We start from the raw sequence: 23,250 nt of genomic DNA on the forward strand, positions 1-23,250 counted from the left end.
CTGGTTCACTATAACTCTTCTGAAGGGTTTTGAACTAACAAGGCCAGGCACCTGCAATTCTGCTCTGTGAAAGTTCTATGAGGACACTTTGTCTGGCCAATATTTACCTTGTCAGTGGCTAAGGATGGAGAACAAGACCTCTAAGTGTCTACAGTCCACATGGAACAACAGATTTAGTATGAAGAATATTTTATTATGTTTCTTGTAGTTAGAGTTTTCCTGCCTGGCCCACAGTCAGGACAAATCTCTCTCACCCATAGCCAGGCCCATAGACGCTCAGAACCAACCAAGTAAACACACAGAAACTTATATTGCTTACAAACTATATGGCCGTGGCAGGCTTCTTGTTATCTACTTCTTCTATCTTAAATTAACCCATTTCTGTTAGTTTATATTTTGCCACATGGCTTGTGGCTTACCAGTGTCTTTACATGTTGCTTCTCATGGCGGCAGCTGGCGGTGTCTCCTCCCAGCCTTCTCTTCTTCCTTGTCCCGCCTATACTTCCTGCCTGGCCACTGGCCAATCAGAATTTTATTTACACAGCGATATCCACAGCAGTTTCTATTCATAAAAATTGTACAGTTAAATAAGAAACCATCTTCTAGACTACCACAATTATGAGTGCCTATAAAACTGAGATGCAATCATGAGATTACATGTACTACACCCAGCCCTATAATGGCATTTCATAATTTGTACACATTTCTGGGACTGGAGATATAATCTAATGGTACAGCACCTACTGAGCATGCATGGACCCCTAGCTTCAATACCCAGTAAAACAACACACACACACACACACACACACACACACACACACACACACACACACGTTTATGAATCTGATTTTGCCAAGGAAGAAGCTCATAGATGAACAAACTATACTTGGAAAGAGCAGCCATAAAACCCAATGAAATTGCCTTGGGATACAGCTCAGTGGTAGCCTGTCTGCCTAGTATATGAGGCCCTGAGTTCAAGCCCTAGAACTGAGTGGGATAAGAATCAATGAAATGAGTGTCTGAACAAAAGCCTCAGTAATGTGAATATGTTGAACGGCTGCCCCCCCTTTGAATATTAATCTTTTTGGTGTTGAGAATCCAACCCTAGCATCATGCAAGCCGGGCAAGTGTTCTACCACTGAGCCACTTATCCAGCTAAATGTCTCATTATAATTGGTGAATTATTACCATTAGTTCCTGTGAAACAAGTATATCAATTTCTATGAAGAGATAACAGGCCTTATGTTCTACCTTGCTTTTGGCTGAACATTTCATGAAGGTAAAAGCCAGAAATCAACTCAGAAGGTAATTACGCTTTTTAAAGCATCTTTATTTAGAATTCTACCCATAATGTCTCTTACAACAGCTCAAATACCTACACCAGAGAAAGGACTATAAAGGGAAAATAAATCATTTGAAACTTTCGTTATTAAAGAAACAAACCCAGCCTCCTTCCCATCAAGTACAGTTCACACTAGGATCACCATTACAATAAAAAGATGGCTCATTGAACAAATATGAGATAATAGAAGTGTTAAAATGCTGAGTCTGGTTAACTTAAAAGCACAAACATTTACATTAAGATTGAACTGGTTCTCTGGGAGTTACAGCTTAACTAAGACAATAAAATAATAAATAAGTGTTAAATTAAGTGAAAAACAAATATTTATAGAGCATATCCTGGAAAAGTCCCTCAGATCAGCTTCTGTAAAGATCAATAAACAGACCAAGTCACTTGCTTTAGTTTTCTTGATCCTACTAATTGCTCCAAGACTTCTCGTGAATGATCTATAAAAGAGAACAAGGACAATATATTAATTTATAACACTTAAAGATATTTAATGTTTTTCATATGTAAACTGGATATAAGCTGGGTGTGGTAATACATGCACTTACTTCTAGTACTTGGGAGGTCTAGGTAGGAGACTTAAGAATTTAAGACAGACCCAGCTCATAGCAAGTTGGAGGCTAACCTGGGCTATGTAAGATGCTGTCTTAATATAAAGAAAAAACAAAAGCTAGGTGTGATGATCGCTATTACAGGGTTATTGGAAGGATTAAAAACAACATGAAATATAAAGCACAGTGGAGCTGGTGGGATGGCTCAAGAGGTAATGCACTTCTTGCCGAGCCTGACAACCAGAGCTCCATCACTGGGAGCCACGCGGTAGAATGAACAGTCCGACCTATGCATGCACACTAGATGTCATATATGCACCTCTCTACACACAGATAAGTAAATGTAAGTTACAAAGCATATTTTAAAAAAATTATTTGTTTTGCTGGACATGGTGGCATGCACCTTTAATCCCAGCACTCGGGAGGCAGGGGCAGGCAGATCTCTGTGAGTTTGAGGCCAGCCTGGTCTACAAAGTGAGTTCCAGGAAAGCTAGGGCTACACAGAAAAACACTGTCCTGACAAACAAACAACAAAAATTGTTTACTTTAAATTTTATGTGCTTAGCCTGAATGTATGTAATGTGTGTTGGTGTACTACTTGTCTGCCTGGTGCCCACAGAAGCCAGAAGACAGCATCAGATTCCCTGAACTAGAATTATAGACATCATGCAGGTGTTGGTAATTGAACCTGGGTCCTCTTCCAGAGCTCTTAACCCCTGAGCTAGATTGCCAGCCCTGGTAAATAAATGTACTTTTAAAATTCAAAGCATAGTATACAACTGAATAACTCATTAATAATTAGTTAATGGTACTCTTCATTATCCTTAGATTTAGCACTCCGAACAATGAAATTTTTATTTTTTCTTTTGAGAAAGGCTCTTTCTATGTAGCTTAGACTGGTCTTCATAAGTGAGTTTCAGGCCAGCCAAGGCTACACAGTAAGAGACCCTGACATGCCCACCACCACTAAATAAAAAGAAAGGTAAGATATTGCACACTTCTAATTCCAGTGCTGGTGGAGACGGGAAGATCCCTGAGGCTCAGTGGCTGACTCCTGAAGAAGGACAACTAAGGTTATCTCTGGCTTTCATAGGCACACAAACATGTACATGTACACACCCCCCCACACACACACATGTGCACCTCACACATAGGTACATACAACATTTTAAAAAATGTAAATTAAAAAGAAAAAAATAAATAAATACAGATTTCAGGTTAGGGGTGTAAGTCAATGGTACAGTGCTTTGTTTAGTATCTGCAAGGTCCTGGGTACAACTCTAGCACCTCAACAAACAAACAAAATCACATGTTAAAAGTAAGGAACTGGACAAAGATACAGGATGCAAAGAGCTATTGTACAAAGCTGGAGAGACTTTGTAGAAGGAAGGGAAACACTTCTCAGCTCATTCTGTGTAAGGCCACTACTGTATTGACATCAAATATAATCAAAGATATCACAAAAGAAAGGAAGAAAGAAAGTTAGGAAGAAAGAAAGGAGAAAGAAAACAAATCAAGATCTCTTATGAATATAGACTCAAAAATCCTCAACAAAACCTGCAATACCCAAATCTAGCAACTGCAATAGGGTCATATATAAACCATGATTGCCTGGATTTTAATATCTGAAACTCAACTAATATATTTACCTTGTATTAGTTTCCTATTGCTGCTCTAACAAGCACCTAATCAGTGGTTTAAAACAGTATCAATTTATTATGGTACAGTTTTAAAGGACAGAATTCTAAAATGGGTCTGACTGGACTAATTAGGGTTTGGCTTGTCTGTACTTCCTTTTAGAGGCTCTAAGGAGAATTCACTAATAACATTTTCAACTTTAGAGATCTGTTTTTTTCTGGAATCCATGAGGACTAGAGGTTTGGGACAGTAACTTCCAGGTGTCCTTTGGAAGCACAGAATAGAACATGATAGAAGTTGACAGATGATGTCACTCTCACCTGTTAGGGGTTGTCTTAGTTGGGGTTTCTATTGCTGTGACAACATGACCACGCAGCTCTTATAAAGGTAAACATTTAATTGTGGTGTCTCGCTTTCAGTTTCAGAAGTTTAGTCCATTATCGTCAAGGCAGGAGGCAAGGCAGCATAGCATGCAGGCAGACATGATGCTAGAGAAGGAAGCTGGAGAGGTCTTATATCTTGACTCACAAGCAACAGGAAGTGGTCTGAGACACTGGTCAGTATCTTGAGCATATATGAAACCTCAAAGCCCGCTTCCTCAGTGATATACTTCCTCCAACAAGACCACACCTCCTATTAGCACTACTTTCTTTCAAACTACTACAGAGGTCATCAGATCTCAGATAGGCATTCAAATGCTTAACTCTGAAGCATTAAATAGGTGACTAACCCAGAGTAAAGGAATACAAAATGTACAAATGTAAAATGAAGACTGAGATCCAAGGTTCATTCTGCTTTTGGTAAATATGGGCCCAAGGGAGGAGTCATTGCTTTTTACTTCTGAGACAGGGTTTCTCTGTGTAGGCCTAGCTGTCCTGGAACTAGACCAGGCTGTTAACTTATGCCTCTTTGCAGGATATGGAGTGTTGTATGTGTTGTATTTTTCTCAAGTAGTTTTTCTGTTTCTGTTGAGATGGTCTTGTCCTTTATTGATAAGATGTGTAAAATAAAAAAGCAAATTATATGTATCCAACTTACAATGGCATGAATATACATTACCATTCTAAAAGGGAGGGATGGTGGAACAGTGAGGAACTACCAGACCAAAGAGGGACAAACTCCAAATCCTGTAGCCCATGTCAGATGCTAGTGCTTAGATGGTTCCATCTTTCCAGCATTGCTGCTGCCTACAACATTTCTCTCTCTAGGGCTGGTTCCACCCACTGCCTGCAGCTCTCCTTTGCAGATGTCTTGGGTTCTCCAATGTAATCCAGACTTCACTTCCACAGCTTCGCAAAATGGGGGTAGTACTTTTTTTTCCTCCACATGCATACGACCCCCCACATCCCTTGGGTAGTACTTTTAAAAATTTCATTATCCTTAAGTGTTATGGTATTTATTTCATTTTTTAAACTTTCAGCAAAATTTTATTATACGAAGGCTGTCACATAACTGGATACTTTCTACTTGGTATGGTATTTATTTTAAGCTGTTTGGGGCCAATAAGCTGGCTCAGTGAGTAAATCTAATTGCTACTAATACCCAAAACTCATATATTGGAAGGAGAAAACTGACTCCAGCAAGTTACCTTCTGACCTTACATGTCTACCATGGCATGTAAACATATACACAAATAAATACTAATCTTTTGCCTAAGAATCATTTTTCTCATTGACTATATACATTTTTTTCCTGACTTGGTTTCTATTAAAAATAGAAGGATAAATACCAGTTTGATTATTTCCAGATGATAACCAGAACAATATTTAAGGTAAAATTAGCAGAGATAAATTTTATAACATGTTGTATATGCAAGCTATCTCTAGACAAACAGAAAAGCCTATTAAGACAGAGCTATTTCAGCTAAAGTTACAGGACCAGAAACCTTTGGTCCACAGACTGTTTCATTTCCAAATTTGATGCCAGCCTACTTGTTCATTACTTTCAGATTTTGGAATCCATAGGGCTTCACTGATTTAAAATAAGGAAGTATTAAAACAGGGAGCTAGAGAGATAGCTCAGTGGTTAAGAGTACTTGTTGCTCTTTCAGAGAACTTGAGTTTACAACTCTCTGCAACTCTAGTTCCAGGGGATCCAGTGCCCTCTCCTGGTTCTGAGGGCACGGACAGTATGAGATCCAGGAAGCTGAAGTGAGGACCAAGGTTGAGAAATACTATCTTACTATCTATGCATAGATTTCCTTAGATAGAAGGGAACTAATGTGGAGCTGTTACAAAACATAGAAAGCCTAGGTAGCAAATCCTTAAACTGAGAGGGCTACAAGAATGCTTTGTACTCCTTTGCCCCCCAGGCCTAGAGTTCTGGACTAGCCTAGGCTCAATGATAATCATAATAATGATAATAATGTACAGGAGAAGTAAGACTTACTTTATAAGAACCTCTGCTTATTCATTATAGAGGTTAAGTGCATACATAACTCAATGGCTAGACTGATTTTTTCTTTTTTTGCTGTTGTTGTATATGTGGTGTGTGTGTGTGTGTAGGTTGACATGTGTGTGGAAGCCTAAGGTTCACATTGGGTGTCTTCCTAGTTGTTCTCCACCTTATGTATCTGATACTGGAGCTCACCATTTTGGCTAGGTTGGCTAGCCAGTTTGTTCCAGGGATTCCCTGTCTCTGCCTACTCTGTGGGCATAAGCTAGGATTATAGGTGGAATCTGGGAATCTAAACTCTGGACCCCATTCTTGTCCAGCAAGACTTAACCTGCAGAGTCATCTCCTCAGCTTTCAATGGATAAAATTTTTGTTAGGGTGGTATTTGAGACAGGATATTTGTAGCCTAGGCCAACCTAAAATTTACTATGTAGCTCAGACTAACCTTGGAACAATAAGCCATCCACCCTACCCCAGTCTTATGAATGCTGGGAATACAGGGATTGGTCATGATGCCTGGGTTAAATTGTTCTTACCCCACTCCCCAAGACAGGGTTTCTCTGTGTAGCCCTGGCTGTCCTGGAACTCGCTTTGTAGGCCAGACTGGCCTGGAACTCTGAGAGATCCAGCTGCCTCTGCCTCCCAAGTGCTAGGATTAAAGGCGTGCTCTGCGCCACCCCCATCCCCCCATATTTGATCACACTGTGAAACCCAAGTTTTCTTTTTCTTTTCTTTTTTTTTTTTTTAGCTGAGGATCGAACCCAGGGCCTTGTGCTTGCTAGGCAAGCGCTCTACCACTGAGCTAAATCCCCAACCCTCCAAGTTTTCTTTAGTTAAATAAAACCTGGGGTTAAGAGGTGGAGCCAGCTACTAGTTGACCGGAAGTAGTCATAGAGAGTTAGAGGGAGTCTGGAAAATAGATAAATGCATAGGAAGTAGTAGGGAGGGACTTTGAGTGTGGCTGTCCTTTTTGGTTTGGGATTGGGGAAGAGACACTCTCTTGCTGGGTAGCCGGCTAAGGAGGAAGGTCAACTGGTTTGAACTAGCAGGTTTTCACCCTAGTATCTGACTCCCAAGTCTTTACTGGTAAAATAGAATGACAGAGACTTAATTAAAATTACATTTGGCTGCAGAGGCAGTTCCGGGGATGAAGAAGTCCTGCCAAGCCTCAGCCTGTGCAGCAGGGCAGTCAGTGACTGTCACGGTCAGTAGCTGCAATAGCTGTAGATCAGTGTGGCTGCTGTGTTGATGGTAAAACAACACCTGACTATTAAATTGTTCTTAATCTCACTTTCTACATCTTGAGTAAACAACAGTCAGTTGCACATTTAGCATGTTTAATAATGTAATAAACTTGATTCCTGGGGAAGACCCGCCCAACTTGGGCCCCGTTTCTGGCTCTCAGGAAGGCTCCCCTTCTCCAAGACCCCTGGCAGACCCTGCAATCTACACACCCTGCCCCCACATTCATCTGCCCGAGACCCCCCCAACACACACTTCCTGAGACTTAGTGACCAGCCCCCAGCTGCCATCTGGCCCAGAGCTCCCATCTGGCCCAGAGAGCTCCCATCTAGCCCAGAGAAACAGAGAGCTCTCATAGGACAAAGAGCCATCATTGGACCAAGAGTAAACTCAGGAGACAGGGAATCTGTCAGCCCTGATTAGACCAAGAGTGGCTTTCTGAGAAACAGAATCTGCCACCTCACATTGGACCAAGAGAGGCTTCCTGAAACGCTGAATCTGTCAGCTCTGTCTGGACCAAGAGTGCTGATAAGACCAAGAATGAAACCATGAGGAGATGGGCAGCTGTCAAGGCAGAAGTACATACAACAAAATAAAGAGCAATACAGAATCACCAGAAACTAGCCATCCTTCAACAGCAAGACCTGAACATCACAAAATGTAAGAAGCAGAAAAAAGCAACCTTAAGAATAACATCATGAAGACACTACAGACTTTTAAAGAAGAAATAAAAAAATGAAATTGAGGAAAAGACAAACAAAAATGGGAAGAACGATATAAAAAAAAAAAAAACTAGAGGAAAAGACAAATAAAACAGAAGAAAACAATAAATCCCTGAAAGAAAACCATGAAAAAGCAATGAAACAGATGAGGGAAACAGTCCAAGACCTGAAAAGGGAAATAGAAAAAATGAAGAAGACACAAACAGAGGGAATGCTGGAAATAGAAAATCTGAGTAAACTCCAGAGGCAAGTATAACCAACAGAATGCAAGAGATGGAAGAGAGGATCTCTGGCATTGAAGATACAGTAGAAGAAATAGATTCATCAGTCAAAGAAAACAATAAAGCCAACAAAGTCATGACCCAAAATGTCCAGGAAATTTGGGACACCATGAAAAGACCAAACCTACGAATAATAGAGATATAGGAAGGAGAAGAATACCAACTCAAAGGCACAGAAAATATATTCAACAAGATCATAGAAGAAAATTTTCCCAACTAAAAGAAGGAAATGACTATGAAGATACAAGAAGCCTAAATAACACCAAACAGACTAGACCCCCCCAAAAAAGTCCCTTCGCCACATAATAATTAAACAACTAGACATACAGAATAAAGAAAGACTATTAAGAGCAGCAAAGGAAAAAGGCCAAGTGACCTATAAAGGCAAACCCATCAGAATAACACCTGATTTCTCAATGGAGACTTTGAAAGCCAGAAGGACCCTGGACAGATATAATGCAGACACTAAGAGACCATGGATGCCAACCTAGACTAATATACCCAGCAAAACTTTCAGTCATCATAGACGGAATGAATAAGACATTCCAAGACAAAGCCAGATTTAAACAATACTTATCCACAAACCCAGCCCTACAGAAAGCACTAGAAGGAAAATTCCAACCTAAGGAAGTCAGATACACCCTCGAAAAAACAGACAACAGATAATACCACAGCAATAAACCCCAAAGAAGAGAAGTACACACACACACACACACACACACACACACACACGTACATGCTACCACCTAAATAAATAAATAAACAAACAAACAAATAAATAAACAAACAAACAAACAGGAATGAACAATCACTGGTCATTAATATCCCTTAATATCAATGGACTTAATTCACCTATAAAAAGACACAGGCTAACAGAATGGATACGAAAGCAGGACCCATCTTTCCGCTGCATACAAGAAACACACGTCAAATTCAAAGATAGACACTACCTAAGAATAAAAGGCTGGGAAAAGACTTTCCAATCAAATAGTCTTAAGAAGCAAGCAGGTGTAGCCATCCTAATATCCAGCAAAATAGACTTAAAAATAAACTAAAATCAATCAAAAGAGATCAAGAAGGGCATTACATACTCATCACAGGAAAGATCCAACAAGATGAAGTTTCAATTCTGAACATTCATGCCCCAAACATAAGGGCACCCACACATGTGAAAGAAACATTACTAAAGCTTAAATCACATATAAAACCCCACACATTAATGGTGGGAGACTTCAACACCCCACTTTCACCACTGCACAGATCTGCCAAATAGAAACTTAAAAGAGAAATAAAGGACTTAACAAATGTTATGACTCAAATGGACTTAATAGATATCTACAGAACATTCCACCCTAAGAAAAAGAATATACCTTCTTCTCAGCACCCAATGGAACTTTCTCTAAAATCGACCATATACTTGGCCACAAAGCAAATCTCAACAGATACAAAATAATAGGAATAACCTCCTGTGTTCTATCAGACCACATGGATTAAAGTTACATTTCAACAACAACAAAAACTACAGAAAGCCTACAATCTCATGGAAACTGAATAATGCTCAACTGAATCATCAGTGGGTCAAGGAAGAAATAAAAAAAATTAAAGACTTCCTAGAGATCAATAAAATGAATATACCACATACCCAAACTTATGGGACACTATGAAAGCAGTGCTAAGAGGGAAATTCATAACACTAAATGCCCACATAAAGAAGTTGGAGAAATCTCACACTAGTGACTTAACAGCACAAATGAAAGCACTAGAACAAGAAGAAGCAAAGTCACCCAGGAAGAATAGATGCCAGGAAATAATCAAATTGAGAGCTGAAATCAACAAAATAAAAACAAAGAGAACAGTACAAAAAATTAATGAAAAGAGTTGGCTCTTTGAGAAAATCAACAAGATAGACAAGCCCTTATCCAAACTAACCAAAAGACAGAGAGAGCATCCAAATTAACAAATTCAGAAATGAAAAGGGGGACATAACAGCAGACAATGAGGAAATCCAGAGAATCATCAGGTCATACTTCAAAAACCTCTACTCCACAAAACTGGAAAATATAAAAGAAATGGATAATTTTCTGGATAGGTACCACATACCTAAGTTAAATCAAGACCAGATAAACTATTTAAATAGTCCAATAACCCTTAAGGAAACAGGATCAGTCATTAAAAGTCTCCCAACCAAAAGAAGCCCAGGACCAGGGCAGAATTCTACCAGATCTTCAAAGAAGAGTTAATACCAATACTCTTTAAATTGTTCCACACAATAGAAACAGAAGGAACATTACCAAACTCCTGCTATGAGGCTACACTTACCCTGATTCCTAAACCAAACAAAGATGCAACAAAGAAAGAGAACCATAGACAGATCTCCCTCATAAACATTGATGCAAAAATACTCAATAAAATACTGGCAAACAGACACCAAGAACACATCAAAACAATTATCCACCAGGATCAAGTAGGCTTCATCCCAGGGATGCAAGGGTGGTTCAACATACAAAAGTCCGTCAATGTAATACACCATATAAACAAAGTCAAAGAAAAAAACCACATGATCATCTCACTAAATGCTGAAAAGGCCTTTGACAAAATCCAACACCTGTTCATGATAAAGGTCTTTGAGCGATCAGGAATACAGGAAACATACCTAAACATAATAAAGGCAATTTACAGCAAGCCAACAGCCAACATCAAATTAAATGGAGAGAAACTCAAAGCAATTCCACTAAAATCAGGAACAAGGTAAGGCTGTCTGCTCTCCTCATACTTATTCAATATAGTACTTGAAGTTCTAGCCAGAGCAATAAGACAACATAAGGAGATTAAGGGGATACAAATTGGAAAGGAAGAAGTCAAGTTTTCCCTATTTGCAGATGACATGATAGTATACATACATGAGTGACCCCAAAAATTCAACCAGGGAACTGATACAGCTTATAAACACCTTCAGCAACATAGCAGGATACAAGATTAACTCAAAAAAAAAATCAGTAGCCCTCCTATATACAATTGACGAACAGGCTGAGAAGGAAATCACAGATACATCACCCTTTACAATAGCCACAAATGATATAAAATACCTTGCGGTAACTCTAACTAAGCAAGTGAAGGACCTATATGACAAGAACTTTAAGTCCCTGAAAATAGAAATTGAAGAAGATGTCAGAAAATTGAAAGATCTCCCATGCTCATGGATAGGTAGGATTAACATAGTAAAAATGGCAATCTTACCAAAAGCAATCTACAGATTTAATGCAATCACCATCAAAATACCAACACAATTCTTCACAGACCTAGAAAAACAATACTCAACTTCATATAGAAAAACAAAAAACCCAGGACAGCCAAAAGAATCCTGTACATTAAAACAACCTCTGGAGGCATTATGACCCCTGACCTCAAGCTCTACTATAGAGCTACAGAAATACAAACAGCTTGGTACTGGCATAAAAACAGACATGCAGATCAATGGAATCAAATTGAAGACCCTGACATTAATCCACACACATATGAACATATAATTTTTGACAAAGAAGCCAAAACTGTACAATGGAAAAAAAGAAAGCATCTTCAACAAATGGTGCTGGCATAACTGGATGTCAACATGTAGAAGGCTGCAAATAGATCCATATCTGTCATCATGAACAAAACTTAAGTCCAAGTGGATCAAAGACCTCAACATAAATCCAGTTACTCTGAACCTGATAGAAGAGAAAGTAGGAAGTAGTCTTGAATGCATTGGCATAGGAGATCACTTCCTAAATATAACACCAGTAGCACAGACACTGAGAGAAACAATCAATTAATGGGACCTCTTGAAACTGGGAAGCTTTTGTAGAGCAAAGGACATGGTCAACAAGACAAAGCAACAGCCTATAAAATGGGAAAAGATCTTCACCAAGCCCACATCTGACAGAGGGCTGATATCCAGAATATATAAAGAACTCAGGAAATTAGACATCAAAATGCCCAACAGTCCAATTAAGAAATGGGCTATAGAGCTAAACAGAGAATTCTCAATAGAGGAAGCACAAATGGCTGAAAGACATTTAAGGAATTGCTCAACATCCCTAATCATCAGGGAAATGCAAATCAAAACGACTCTGAGATACCACCTTATACCTGTCAGAATGGCTAAGATCAAAAACACTGACGACAGCTTATGCTGGAGAGGATGTGGAGCAAGGGGAACTCTCCTCCACTGTTGGTGGGAATGCAAGCTTGTACAGCCACTTTGGAAATCAATATGGTGCTTCCTTAGAAAATTGGGAATCAGTCTCCCCCAAGACCCAGCTACACCACTCTTGGGCATATACCCAAGGAATGCTCAATCATACCACAAGGTCACATGCTCAGCTATGTTCATATCAGCATTGTTTGTAATAGACAGAACCTGGAAACAACCTAGATCCCTTCAACTGAAGAATGGATAAATAAAATGTGGCACATATACACAATGGAGTACTACTCAGCAGAGAAAAACAATGACATCATGAGGTTTGCAGGCAAATGGATGGATCTAGGAAAAATCATCCTGAGTGAGGTAACCCAGACTCAGAAAGACAAACATGGTATGTACTCACTCATAGGAGGATACTAGATGTAAAACAAAGATTACTAGACTGCTACACAACTCCAGGAAGGCTACCTAGAAAACAGGACCCTAAGAAAGACACAGGGATAGCCCAATGAGAGAAATGGATGAGATCTACATGATCAAATTGGACTTGAGTGGGGGTTAATGAAGGGCAAGTGTTGAGGGAAAGAATGCTTAGGGGCGTGGGAGATCCCATCTGGATGAAGAACAGAGAGGGAGAACAAGGAAAAAGAGACCATGATAAATGAAGACACCATGAGAATAGGAAGAAGCAAAGTGCTAGAGAGGTCCCTAGAAATCCACAAAGATACTTCCACAATAGACTACTGGCAATGGTCGAGAGAAAGCCTGAACTGACCTACTCTGGTGATCCAGATGGCCAAACACCCTAACTGTCATGATAGAACTCTCATCCAATGACTGATGGAAGCAGATGCAGAGATCCATGGCCAGGCCCCAGGTGGAGCTCCAGGATTTCAATCAGTGAGAAAGAGGAGGGATTGTATGATTGAGAATTGTTGAGACCATTATTGGAAAAAGCCCAGGGACAAATAGCTAAACTAGTGGAAACACATGAATTATGAACCAGTAGCTGAGGAGCTCCCAACTGGATCAGGCCCTCTGGATAAGTGAGGCAGTTGATTAGCTTGAACTGTTTGGGATGCACCCAGGCAGTGGGACGAGGACCTCTCCTTAGTGCATGAGCTGGCTGTTTGGAACCTGGGGCCTATGCAGGGACACTTTGCTCAGCCTAGGTGAAGGGAGGAGGAGACTGGACCTACCTCGACTGAATCTACCAGGTTGAGCTGAATCCCCAGGGGAGTCCTTGCCCTGGAGGAGATAGGAATGGAGGGTGGACTGGGGGTAGGGGGGGGGGAGGAGGGAGGACAGGGGAATCTGTGGCTGACATGTAAAATTAAATTTTTACACCACACCATGACTAGTACCTGCTTTGAGATACCAATAGATCAGAAAATCATCATGATAAGCCTGTGAAGGAGTACACTGCATCATTTTACTGATAAGTATAATGAGTAATGGAATTAAAAGACTAAGGAATTTTCTCAATGTTCTACAGTTGGTAAAAAGACGAAGTCAAGATCTGAATATAAGTAACCTGTGAGACTGACCTGTTATTAGGGGGCAGCCATGGAAAAGAAGTATACATATCTGAGGACAGGCAGTCAGAACAGCTTCTACAGCTTTATCAGTTAGATTTATACAGTAGCCCATGTTAATCTCCTATGTAGAAAACAAAATGAAAGAAAAAATTTTAAAACTAGATCTATAATAACAGCACAAAAAGTTTGGAAAATAATTTTACATAAAAAGAACCAAAGTGACTAAGATAACTCCATCTTGTACTAATTCCATTTTGTGTCTGTGTAGACACTTCTCAGTCTCCTGCCCCACCAACAGCCACGTCTGCCTTGGCAACACATTTGGGATTTTCCATGACTCTAACTATGATCCAAATGTACTAATCAAAATAACTAATGTTTATGTAAGCTAAATATAAACTAAAATAACTGCTCTTCCACGGGACCTGGATTTGATCCACAGCATCCACATAGTGGCTCACAACTGTTTTTAACTCCAGTTCTTGGAGATCTGACATCCTCCTCTGGCTTCCTCAAGCATCAGTCATGCATGTGGTGCAGGTATTTATACAAGCAAAACTCCCAACCCCCATTCACATGAAATGAAAATAAGTTTGTTTGTTTTTAGACAAGATCTCACCATGTAACTCTGGCTGGCCCTGAACTCACAGAGATCTGCCTGCCTCTGCCTCCTGAGTGCTGGGATTAAAGCACATGAGCCACCATAAACACTTTTTTTTTTTAAATGTCCATTTGGTGTTGTTTGTGTGAGGCTGGATCCACGGGAACTTGAATTATAGACAATTCTGAGCTGCTATGTGGATGCTGGGTATTGAACTGGGTCCTCTGGAAGAACAGCCAGTGCTCTTAACCACTGAACCATCTTTCCAGCCCTGGAACATAAAAAGGAAAAAAAGTAAATAGGATAAAAAGCTGGGGGCTGGAGAGATGGCTCAGAAATTAAGAGCACCGACTGCTCTTCCAGAGGTCCTGAGTTCAATTCCCAGCAACCACATGGCTCACAACCATCTGTAATGAGATCTGGTGCCCTCTTCTGTATACATAATAAATAAATAAGAGATGGGGATTTAGCTCAGTGGTAGAGTGCTTGCCTAGCAAGTGCAAGGCCCTTGGTTTGATCCTCAGCTCAAAAAATTTAAAAAATAAATAAATAAATATAAAAAAATAAAGAAAAGCTGGGTATGGAATTACACTCACTGTAATTCTAACTATGGGAAGACTAAGACAGGAAGACTGCTGCAAGTTCAAGGCCAGTGTGGGCTCAAAATATAAAGCAAAAACAAAAATTCAAAAAAATAAAAAAAAGGTCCAAAAGATAAATGGGCCAGAGGGAAAGATGTCTCAGCAGACTGAGGCCTGTCATGCAAACCTGAAGAACTGAGTTCTTCAGAACCTATGTAAAGGTGGAAGGAGACAACCAAATGTACAAAGTTTTCCTCTGGCACCCTGCCTGCCAATAATAATTTTTTTCTTGAGAGTAAAATAAAATTTATTATTTTCATAGACATTTAAATATTACCTCTAATTGTTTGGCACATGGTCCACTAACAAGCGCAACCACACCACTGTCAGACACCTGAGCAAAAGGGAAAAGAAATATATTCTGTGATGGAGACAAGAGAATTCTCTACAGTGCATTAATCATGAAGAATAATTGCTTCCCATTCAGCAAACATGCATTTTAGTCATATATTCTTCCCATCTCTGTTACTTAATAGTTTATGGAAATATGTAAATTCTAGTAGAATTATTAAACACCCGGTGACAGTGCAACATGAAAGAAATTGACTCCTGGAGTTGTCTAACCAAGGGTGAGTTTGATCCTTCTAACAAAGGACCACATTTTCTGTTTATTGAAAAGCACATTAAGCATGGTTCAGAAAAGGAATGTGTTTTACCAGGGAAGAAGTAATTTCTCTGACCCCATAGACACAGAAGAGCAAACAAAACCACAAAACATGTTATCATACCTTACACACACACACACACACACACACACACACACACACACACACACACACACATATACACACGAGGCACTGTTCTGAGTTAGGGACATGGAAGAATTACAAGGGAGGCATATACATTATTCTGAGTCATGGAATGGTGTGGTTATGAGTTAGAAGTAAGGAATATAGTTTGAGATCAAAGCTTTGTGTTCATTTTAGCTTTTAAAAGATGATTTACATGGAGAGTACAAGCCGGGTGGTGGTGGCAGACACTTTTAACCCCAGCACTCAGGAGGCAGAGGCAGGCGGATCTTTGTGAGTTCAAGGCCAGCCTGGTCTATGGAGTGAGATCCAGGAAAGGCACAAAGCTCCACAGAGAAACTCTGTCACGAAAAACCAAAACCAAAACAAACAAACAAACATGGAGAGTACAAAGTACAATAAGATTATGTTGTTTTTCTTATGTAAGTTATATTTAAACAAGATAACTACACCATATATAGCTTTAAATGATCTCAAAGCATATGATTAAGTTGGTTACAAGGTTGGACAAATGTTCTACTTCTGAGACAAGCTATAAAAAGCATTCCGGGGCTGGAGAGATGGCTCAGAGGTTAAGAGCACTGACTGTTCTTCCAGAGCTCTTGAGTTCAATTCCCAGCAACCACATGGTAGCTCACAACCATCTGTTATGAGATCTGTTGTCCTCTTCTGGCTTGCAGGAATACATGTAGGCGGAACACTGTAAACTTAATAAACAAATAAATCTTAAAAAAAACAAAAAAGCATTCCAAAAATCATTCTCATTCCACCTATATCAAGAGATGGCCAACAGTTTCAAAATAAAAAAGAACTAATTTTAAAAAAAGAACTAATTATGATATTCTGATTAATCATGGATAATAACTGATACAGCACATAATTTGTGTCAAGTTTATATCTCATTTACCTGAGTAGTTGAAAAGTCAACACATTGCAAAAATTGGCAGTTTTTTCCTAATGCATGTAAGGACATATCAGTAATACTTAAGCAGCCACCCAAATCAATGATCTTTAGCAGCTGGCAATTGAGTGCAAGAGCCAGGACCCCTTCATCAGTGACACTGCAACATCCTTTCAGAGAGATTTCATGAAGGTCGGAACAGGATGAAGCTACAGCTTTTATTCCTAGGGGAAAACAGTGAACTATATGGTTACAAATGGATATTACAACATTTAAAACATCCCCAAATTATCAGAATAGAATTTCTTCAAGCATCAGATGGACAAGGATTTCCTCTGAGATATAAACACAGGCAAGCTTCCTGGAAGCCTGTAAAAATAGACACAGGAGGTCGCCTTTATAAAGGCTGCTTCAGTTCTAAAGCCCTTCTGTTCTTGATCTAATATTCTGTTAGGGAACCTCTGTGGATGCATGTTAGACAGACCTACCTTGACAAAGAATAGACTCCAGACTTGACTGTGCTAATTACCACACTACTAATGCAGTAAGATGCTATCTAAATCCAATGGTCAAAGTTTCCTTGCTTTACCTTAAACTAGCGGTATGATTTACACCCACCAAATGTAGTCACTGGATGCAATGCTTTACAGTACTTTTGTATTTTAAAAAGTAATTCCAATTCCTTTTACTTTGGAATACCTTTTTTCTTGGAAATTAGAATCAGTATCATAGGTTAGCCATATTTGGTTCAAAATGAACTATTATCTCCTTTAAGTGAGGTCATTATTTTGCATCATATAAAAGAGGCAGATTCTCTACCACTGAGTTTGTGTGTGTGTGTGTGTGTGTGTGTGTGTGTGTGTGTGTGTGTGTGTATAAGAAATGTGACTAAGACAGATTTTCATTTTAACAATCACCAATTGTATGTTGGTAATTTTCAAAGTAGTTCATCCCACAATAGGCCAAGTATATCCAGGACATGGTGCAGAGGCAAGGAAAGCAGATTTATGGAGTTAGCAGTTTTGTTAGTCGGGAGGGCTAGTGGGGGAATTCTTAAAGGTAAAAGGCCCAGATGAAGTCTTCTATGAGGTATTTCCAAGTTCTTGACACTGGCAAAGTAAGAAATCAGGAGGAAGTTTTACTACACAGGGAGTGTAGGATTCTCAAGAGAGCTTCATGACTTACAGGCTTTTCTTGGTAGGCCATGTGCTATGGGGAGGGATGGAAGTGTTTGTCATCATGCATCATCCCGTGTTTCCTGTCTTTTTCTCTGGCCAGAACATTACAATGGACATGGATCTTCTGTAGCTACTTCTTTTATTTATACATTCTTTCATCCCCTTCCTGCTTCCTCTTTCTTTTTAGACAGAGACTCACTGTGTAATTCAGGCTGGCCTTGAACTCACAACACTCACCCTGTCTCAGCTTCTAGAGTGCTGGAATTACACATTTGAGTCACCATGACTGGCTTCCTATCTTAAAATAGACATATTCTGCATGTTAAGTTTCATAGCTATTAACTAAAAACTACAGAAGGGCATTATAAATGCTAGATATTCTGGGTACTATGGCACTAAGGAAAGATTTGGCAATTAACATCTTTTTGGCAAAAGGATACGAGGAATGGATAGGCAAAGGGAAAAGAAACAGAGGACAAGTCCAAAGGAACAGCCCTGATAGATACCTATGAAGATAAACTTATTTTTCTAGTGGTGTTGAAATAGGCTTTTGTTAAAACTGCTTTTGTTAAAAAGTATTGCCAATTCACTCACTGACAAGGCAGTTAAAAGCAGGATGTAAGCCTGACATCTTTGCCCTTGTTTTATGTCTATAACTTTTACTTTTGAGGCAGGCAACACAGGAAATATAGTTTAGCCCGGGACTCTATTTTGTTTTGATTATACACATATCCTCTTCTTATAATAGTGCACTTGGCAGCCTAGCACCTTCATCTGCACATACTGTGCACACACACATCTAGCAACTCTTTAAGCCTCCCACTTCCATCAGGCTACTTGTACACTCACCTCTGAAAAACAGTACAGACCCTCTCCAAGACCCCAGTAAAAGTATATTTCCAAAGTATCCAGGTACAAAGAATACAAGGATTAATTCAGGATGAACTCATTTGGGGTACATCACCGCAAGGCAAAATTTTGCCCTTTAGGAAAGGTTATCAACAAGAATTCTAATTTGAATTATTGTTCTTCTTACTCTGATATTTTTTTCTTAGTCTGGACAGTTTTACTGATAACTTAATTCCTTTTTTTTTTTAAATCCGAGACAGGGTTTCTCTATAGCTTTGGAGCCTGTCCTGGACTAGCTCTGTAGACCAGACTGGCCTCGAACTCACAGAGATCCACCTGGCTCTGCCTCCTGAGTGCTGGGATTATAGGCGTGGGCCACCACTGCCTGGCCCTTTTTTTTTTTTTTTAAACTCTTCATATTCTCTTGCTATGTAGGCTTAGGCTATCCTGAAACTCACTATGTAGACCAGGCTAGCCTCAAATTTGCAATGATCTTCTTGTGTCTGCCTCCCTGAGTGCTGGAATTACAGAGCTGGCCCACAGTCAGGACAAATCTCTCTCATCCGCCAGGCCCATAGACGCACAGAACCAACCAAGTAAACACATAGAAACTTACATTGTTTACAAACTATATGGCCATGGCAGGCTTCTTATTATCTACTTCTTCTATCTTAAATTAACCCATTTCTATTAATCTATACTTTGTCACGTGGCTCGTGGCTTACCATTCCTTACATTTTCCTTGTCATGCTGGCAGCGTCTCTCTCTGCCCCAGCCTTCCACCTCCCAGAATTCTCTTCTCTCTTGTCCTACCTATACTTCCTGCCTGGCCACTGGCCAAACAGCATTTTATTTATACAGAGCAATATCGATAGCATACATGCTTGGCTCATATTCTTCATATTCTCTATCTCTCTTCTTAAAAAATTTAATTAACGTACAAAATAATGTTTCATTTTAATATATATATTAAACCATTGAACCTTGCTCATAGTCTCCTCTCACATCTCTCCTCTCCCCACCTTGCTGTTGTTCTTATATTCTCCTCTAAGATTTTTTTTCTTTGTTTCAAAATTGTATCAGGTGCTAAGTATTAGCCTGCCCATGTACTCGGTGACCATATACATACCTTCTGAAGTTATGCTATTTCTATGTTCCCTGGAGGATTTTAGATTTAGTGCCTTCAGTTTCCTGCATTTACACAGGTGTTGGAGAGCCAAGTCTGAGATATCACAGCTCCTCAGATCTAGTCTTTGGACTTCAGGATGTAGCACCTGTAGCAAATACATGATTTTGAAAAAAAATTATTATTATTATTATTTTTTGAGTCAGGGTTTCTCAGTGTAGCCCTGGCTGTCCTGGAACTCACTCTGTAGACCAAGCTGGCCTTGAACTCATTGAGATCTGCCTGCTTCTGCCTCTTGGGTGTTGGGAATAAAGGCTTTTACCACCACTTTTTTGGTGCAATATTATAACAAAAGCAATCAACAGATTAGGATGAGTGCTGGGATTAAAGGCGCTTGCCACCACCACCCAGCTGAAAAAAGTCAATTTAAAAAAAAAGACTTTTGCAGCTCTAAATTATCTCTCTAGCCCCCAAATTAAATTTTCTGTAAACATGTATTCCACAGTTAATGATCTGGTAATCATAACAGGTAAGTGGTTGATGGAAAATATGCCAAGAATGTAGGTGTAATCTGTATGGAGAACGTAAGGCAGGAAAAACAATAAACAAACAACAAAAACAAGTCAGCTTCTGGCTGGAACTGCAGCATCCAGTGCTTAGTCTTCAGGCTGCAAGAGCTGGTGCAGAGAAAGGACCCCTGGAGAGCCACAGAGGGAAAAACCTGATCTTTTGAAACATTCTCAGTCAAATGATCTGATGTCTGTACAGGAATAATCAATCCCTTTAGGATACATATCTCTCCTTTATTGTTATTGAAAAACCTAAACAACTCCTTTAGCATTACCAGCTCTTAGTTGAGTGAAAAATCACCCATTTTGGAGGTCACGTAGCTGAGACCACCACTAGCTTGAGGAAGACAACACCTCTGCCCTGTGGATTGTATCAACAGTCACCAAGATTATAGTGCAGGGACTTGACCAGTTTTGCTAGCTTATAAATTGATCTTCTGATCCTCTTGCCTTAGTCTCCCAAATGCTGGGATTACAAGTAAACTCCACCTTGCCTTTTTATTGTTGTTTTGAGACAGGGTCTCTATATAGACCTGGCTCTCCTGGAATTCATTATCTAGACTAGGGAGAGATCTTTAGCCAGAATCTTTTCTCTGTCCCGCAGTGGCTTATAAAATAATCCCTCAGAGGCTTAATATTAATTACAAACTACTTAGCTTAGTAATACTGGTACTTTCACATCTTGCTTCTTGGGAGGCTGGCTAGTGGCTCCCTGACTCTGGCCTCTTCTCCCTGTATCTCTGCTTAGATTTCCCACCTGGCTATATCCTGCCTTGCTATAGGCCAAAGCAACTTCTTTAGTAATCAATGGTAATAAAACATTTCACAGTGTACTGAAAGTTATCCCACAGCAGAGATCTGCCTGCCTCTGCCTCCTGTGTGCTGGGATTGAAGGTGCGAGCTACCATGCCTGGCCTGACCACGCTCACCATGCCTTCTTAAGATTTTTTTTTAACTGTATGTGTGGGTGACTAAGGAGGCTTGGTATTGGATTCCTAGGAACTAGAGTTAAAAGCAGTTGTAATGCTCCTGATGTAGATATTGGGTATTTAACTCTGGACCTCTAGAAAAGTAGCAAGTACTTTCAACGGCTGAGCCATCTCTCCATTCCCTTCTTTTTCCTCTTCTTCTTTTCTTCTTTTTCTTTTTTGGAGACATGCTGGCCTAGAACTCACTATGTAGCTCAGGCTGATTAGAAACCTACAGCAAATCTCCTGCTTCTGACTCGTGAGTATTGTAATTACACACATAATCTACCATGTCCAACTGTCCTTCATTGTTTGGAGTAGTTAGTACACGTTCATTGTTCTGGGGAGCTACAGTTCAGTGTTTCCTCAAGGCCAATAAATAATGGCCCAATTTCTAAGCAGGCAGGCCTTTATGAGTTCAAGGCCATTCAGGGTAGTGAGACCCTGTCTCAAAAGCAGTAACAACAATAAAAAGGTTTTAATATATACTTAAGAGTAGGGAGATGTCAGGGATGGGGATAGGGGAGAAAAGCAAGGGGAAGGGAGTAGTAGAAGACAGTACACATCCAAGGGTGGGTACTGACTTCTCAAGTCAGAGTCCTATTTTAAAATGACTAACAATCTTACTATATACCCCTTTTTGTTTAAAAAAAAAATCTGAACTTAAATCTAAACAATGAAGTATAATTTTATAGCTATACATTCTTACCTCATTTATATTGGAATCTGTTATCCGGCCCCGCGTGCTCATTATTTTAATAAGTCTATCTTTGATGTTGGGAGGCAAATATTTAATATCTGAGATATATCTGGAAATATTGATCATTAGGCACCGAAGACATCTGAAACACACACACACAATATAATAAATTTCACTGTATCTGCCCTGGCCCCTGACATTTACCAATACTGAAACACACACACAATATAATAAATTACACTGTATCTGCACTGGCAGCTGACACTTACCAATACTGCTTGTCAGCAGTTAGTCCTTTCATAAAACAGTATTTTTATTAACATTTACAAATTTAGCTTGACAAGATTCACAATCACTGCTTACGTAAAGTAACATATGACATTTTCTTTTACCACTTTTCCTCTGTATATCCATTGCCAATATGCATTTTAAAATTTTGCTTTGAAACAGAGTCTCATGTGAGTTGGCTTGCCTCCAACTCACTATTCTGTAGCACAGGATGACTTGGAATTCCTAGTTCTCCTGCCTTACATCTAGAATTCTGGGATAACAGGCATGTTGCCACCACTCTTGACTTTATTAAAATACATTTTAAGGAGGGCATGGTAGTTTATACCTGTAATACTAGCACCTGGGCAGTGGTAGGAGAGGAAGAGTTCACAGCTATCCTCAGTGAGCTAGATGAGCTATATCAGATTCTGTCTCAAAAAAACAAAACCAGGACTGGAAAGATAGTTCATCCATTAAGAGCACTGGCTGCTTTTCCAGAGGATCTAGATTTGATTCCTAGAATGCATATGGCAACTTACGGCCAATTGTAATTCTAGTTTCAGGGGATCTTATGCCCTCTTTTGGCAACAATAGACCCCAGCTATGGAAATGGTACAAGACATACATATATTCAGAGCACCCTACCCATACACATAAAACAATTTTCAAAAAATTTATACAGGCAATGAGTGACTAGAGAAAACACTAGAACTACAAAGACTCTATAGAGAGTAAAAATCAGTTACCTGCATATGCAGTTATGAGAAGAGGTAACCACTAAGATCCTGAAGCAGTTGA

At 39.6% G+C, this 23,250-nt stretch overlaps 1 protein-coding gene across 6 annotated transcripts in view; it reads right to left on the reverse strand.

The window, feature by feature from the left end:
• Nucleotides 1-1,309: 1,309 nt before the first annotated feature.
• Amn1 (antagonist of mitotic exit network 1 homolog) overlaps nucleotides 1,310-23,250 on the reverse strand; it is a 49,540-nt gene continuing 27,599 nt past the window's right edge. For all 6 annotated transcript variants that reach the window (XM_036181222.1, XM_036181221.1, XM_036181223.1 and 3 more), the window contains 6 exons: nucleotides 22,192-22,324; nucleotides 19,949-20,093; nucleotides 16,799-17,016; nucleotides 15,420-15,476; nucleotides 13,910-14,021; nucleotides 1,310-1,788 (listed from right to left, as the gene is read on the reverse strand). In XM_036181222.1, the coding sequence (XP_036037115.1) occupies nucleotides 1,715-1,788; nucleotides 13,910-14,021; nucleotides 15,420-15,476; nucleotides 16,799-17,016; nucleotides 19,949-20,093; nucleotides 22,192-22,324 (739 nt within the window). In that variant the 3' untranslated portion in view covers nucleotides 1,310-1,714. The remainder of the gene's footprint in view (nucleotides 1,789-13,909; nucleotides 14,022-15,419; nucleotides 15,477-16,798; nucleotides 17,017-19,948; nucleotides 20,094-22,191; nucleotides 22,325-23,250) is intronic.

Source organism: Onychomys torridus, chromosome 3 (assembly GCF_903995425.1).
Source record: "Onychomys torridus chromosome 3, mOncTor1.1, whole genome shotgun sequence".
NCBI classification, from domain to species: domain Eukaryota; kingdom Metazoa; phylum Chordata; class Mammalia; order Rodentia; family Cricetidae; genus Onychomys; species Onychomys torridus.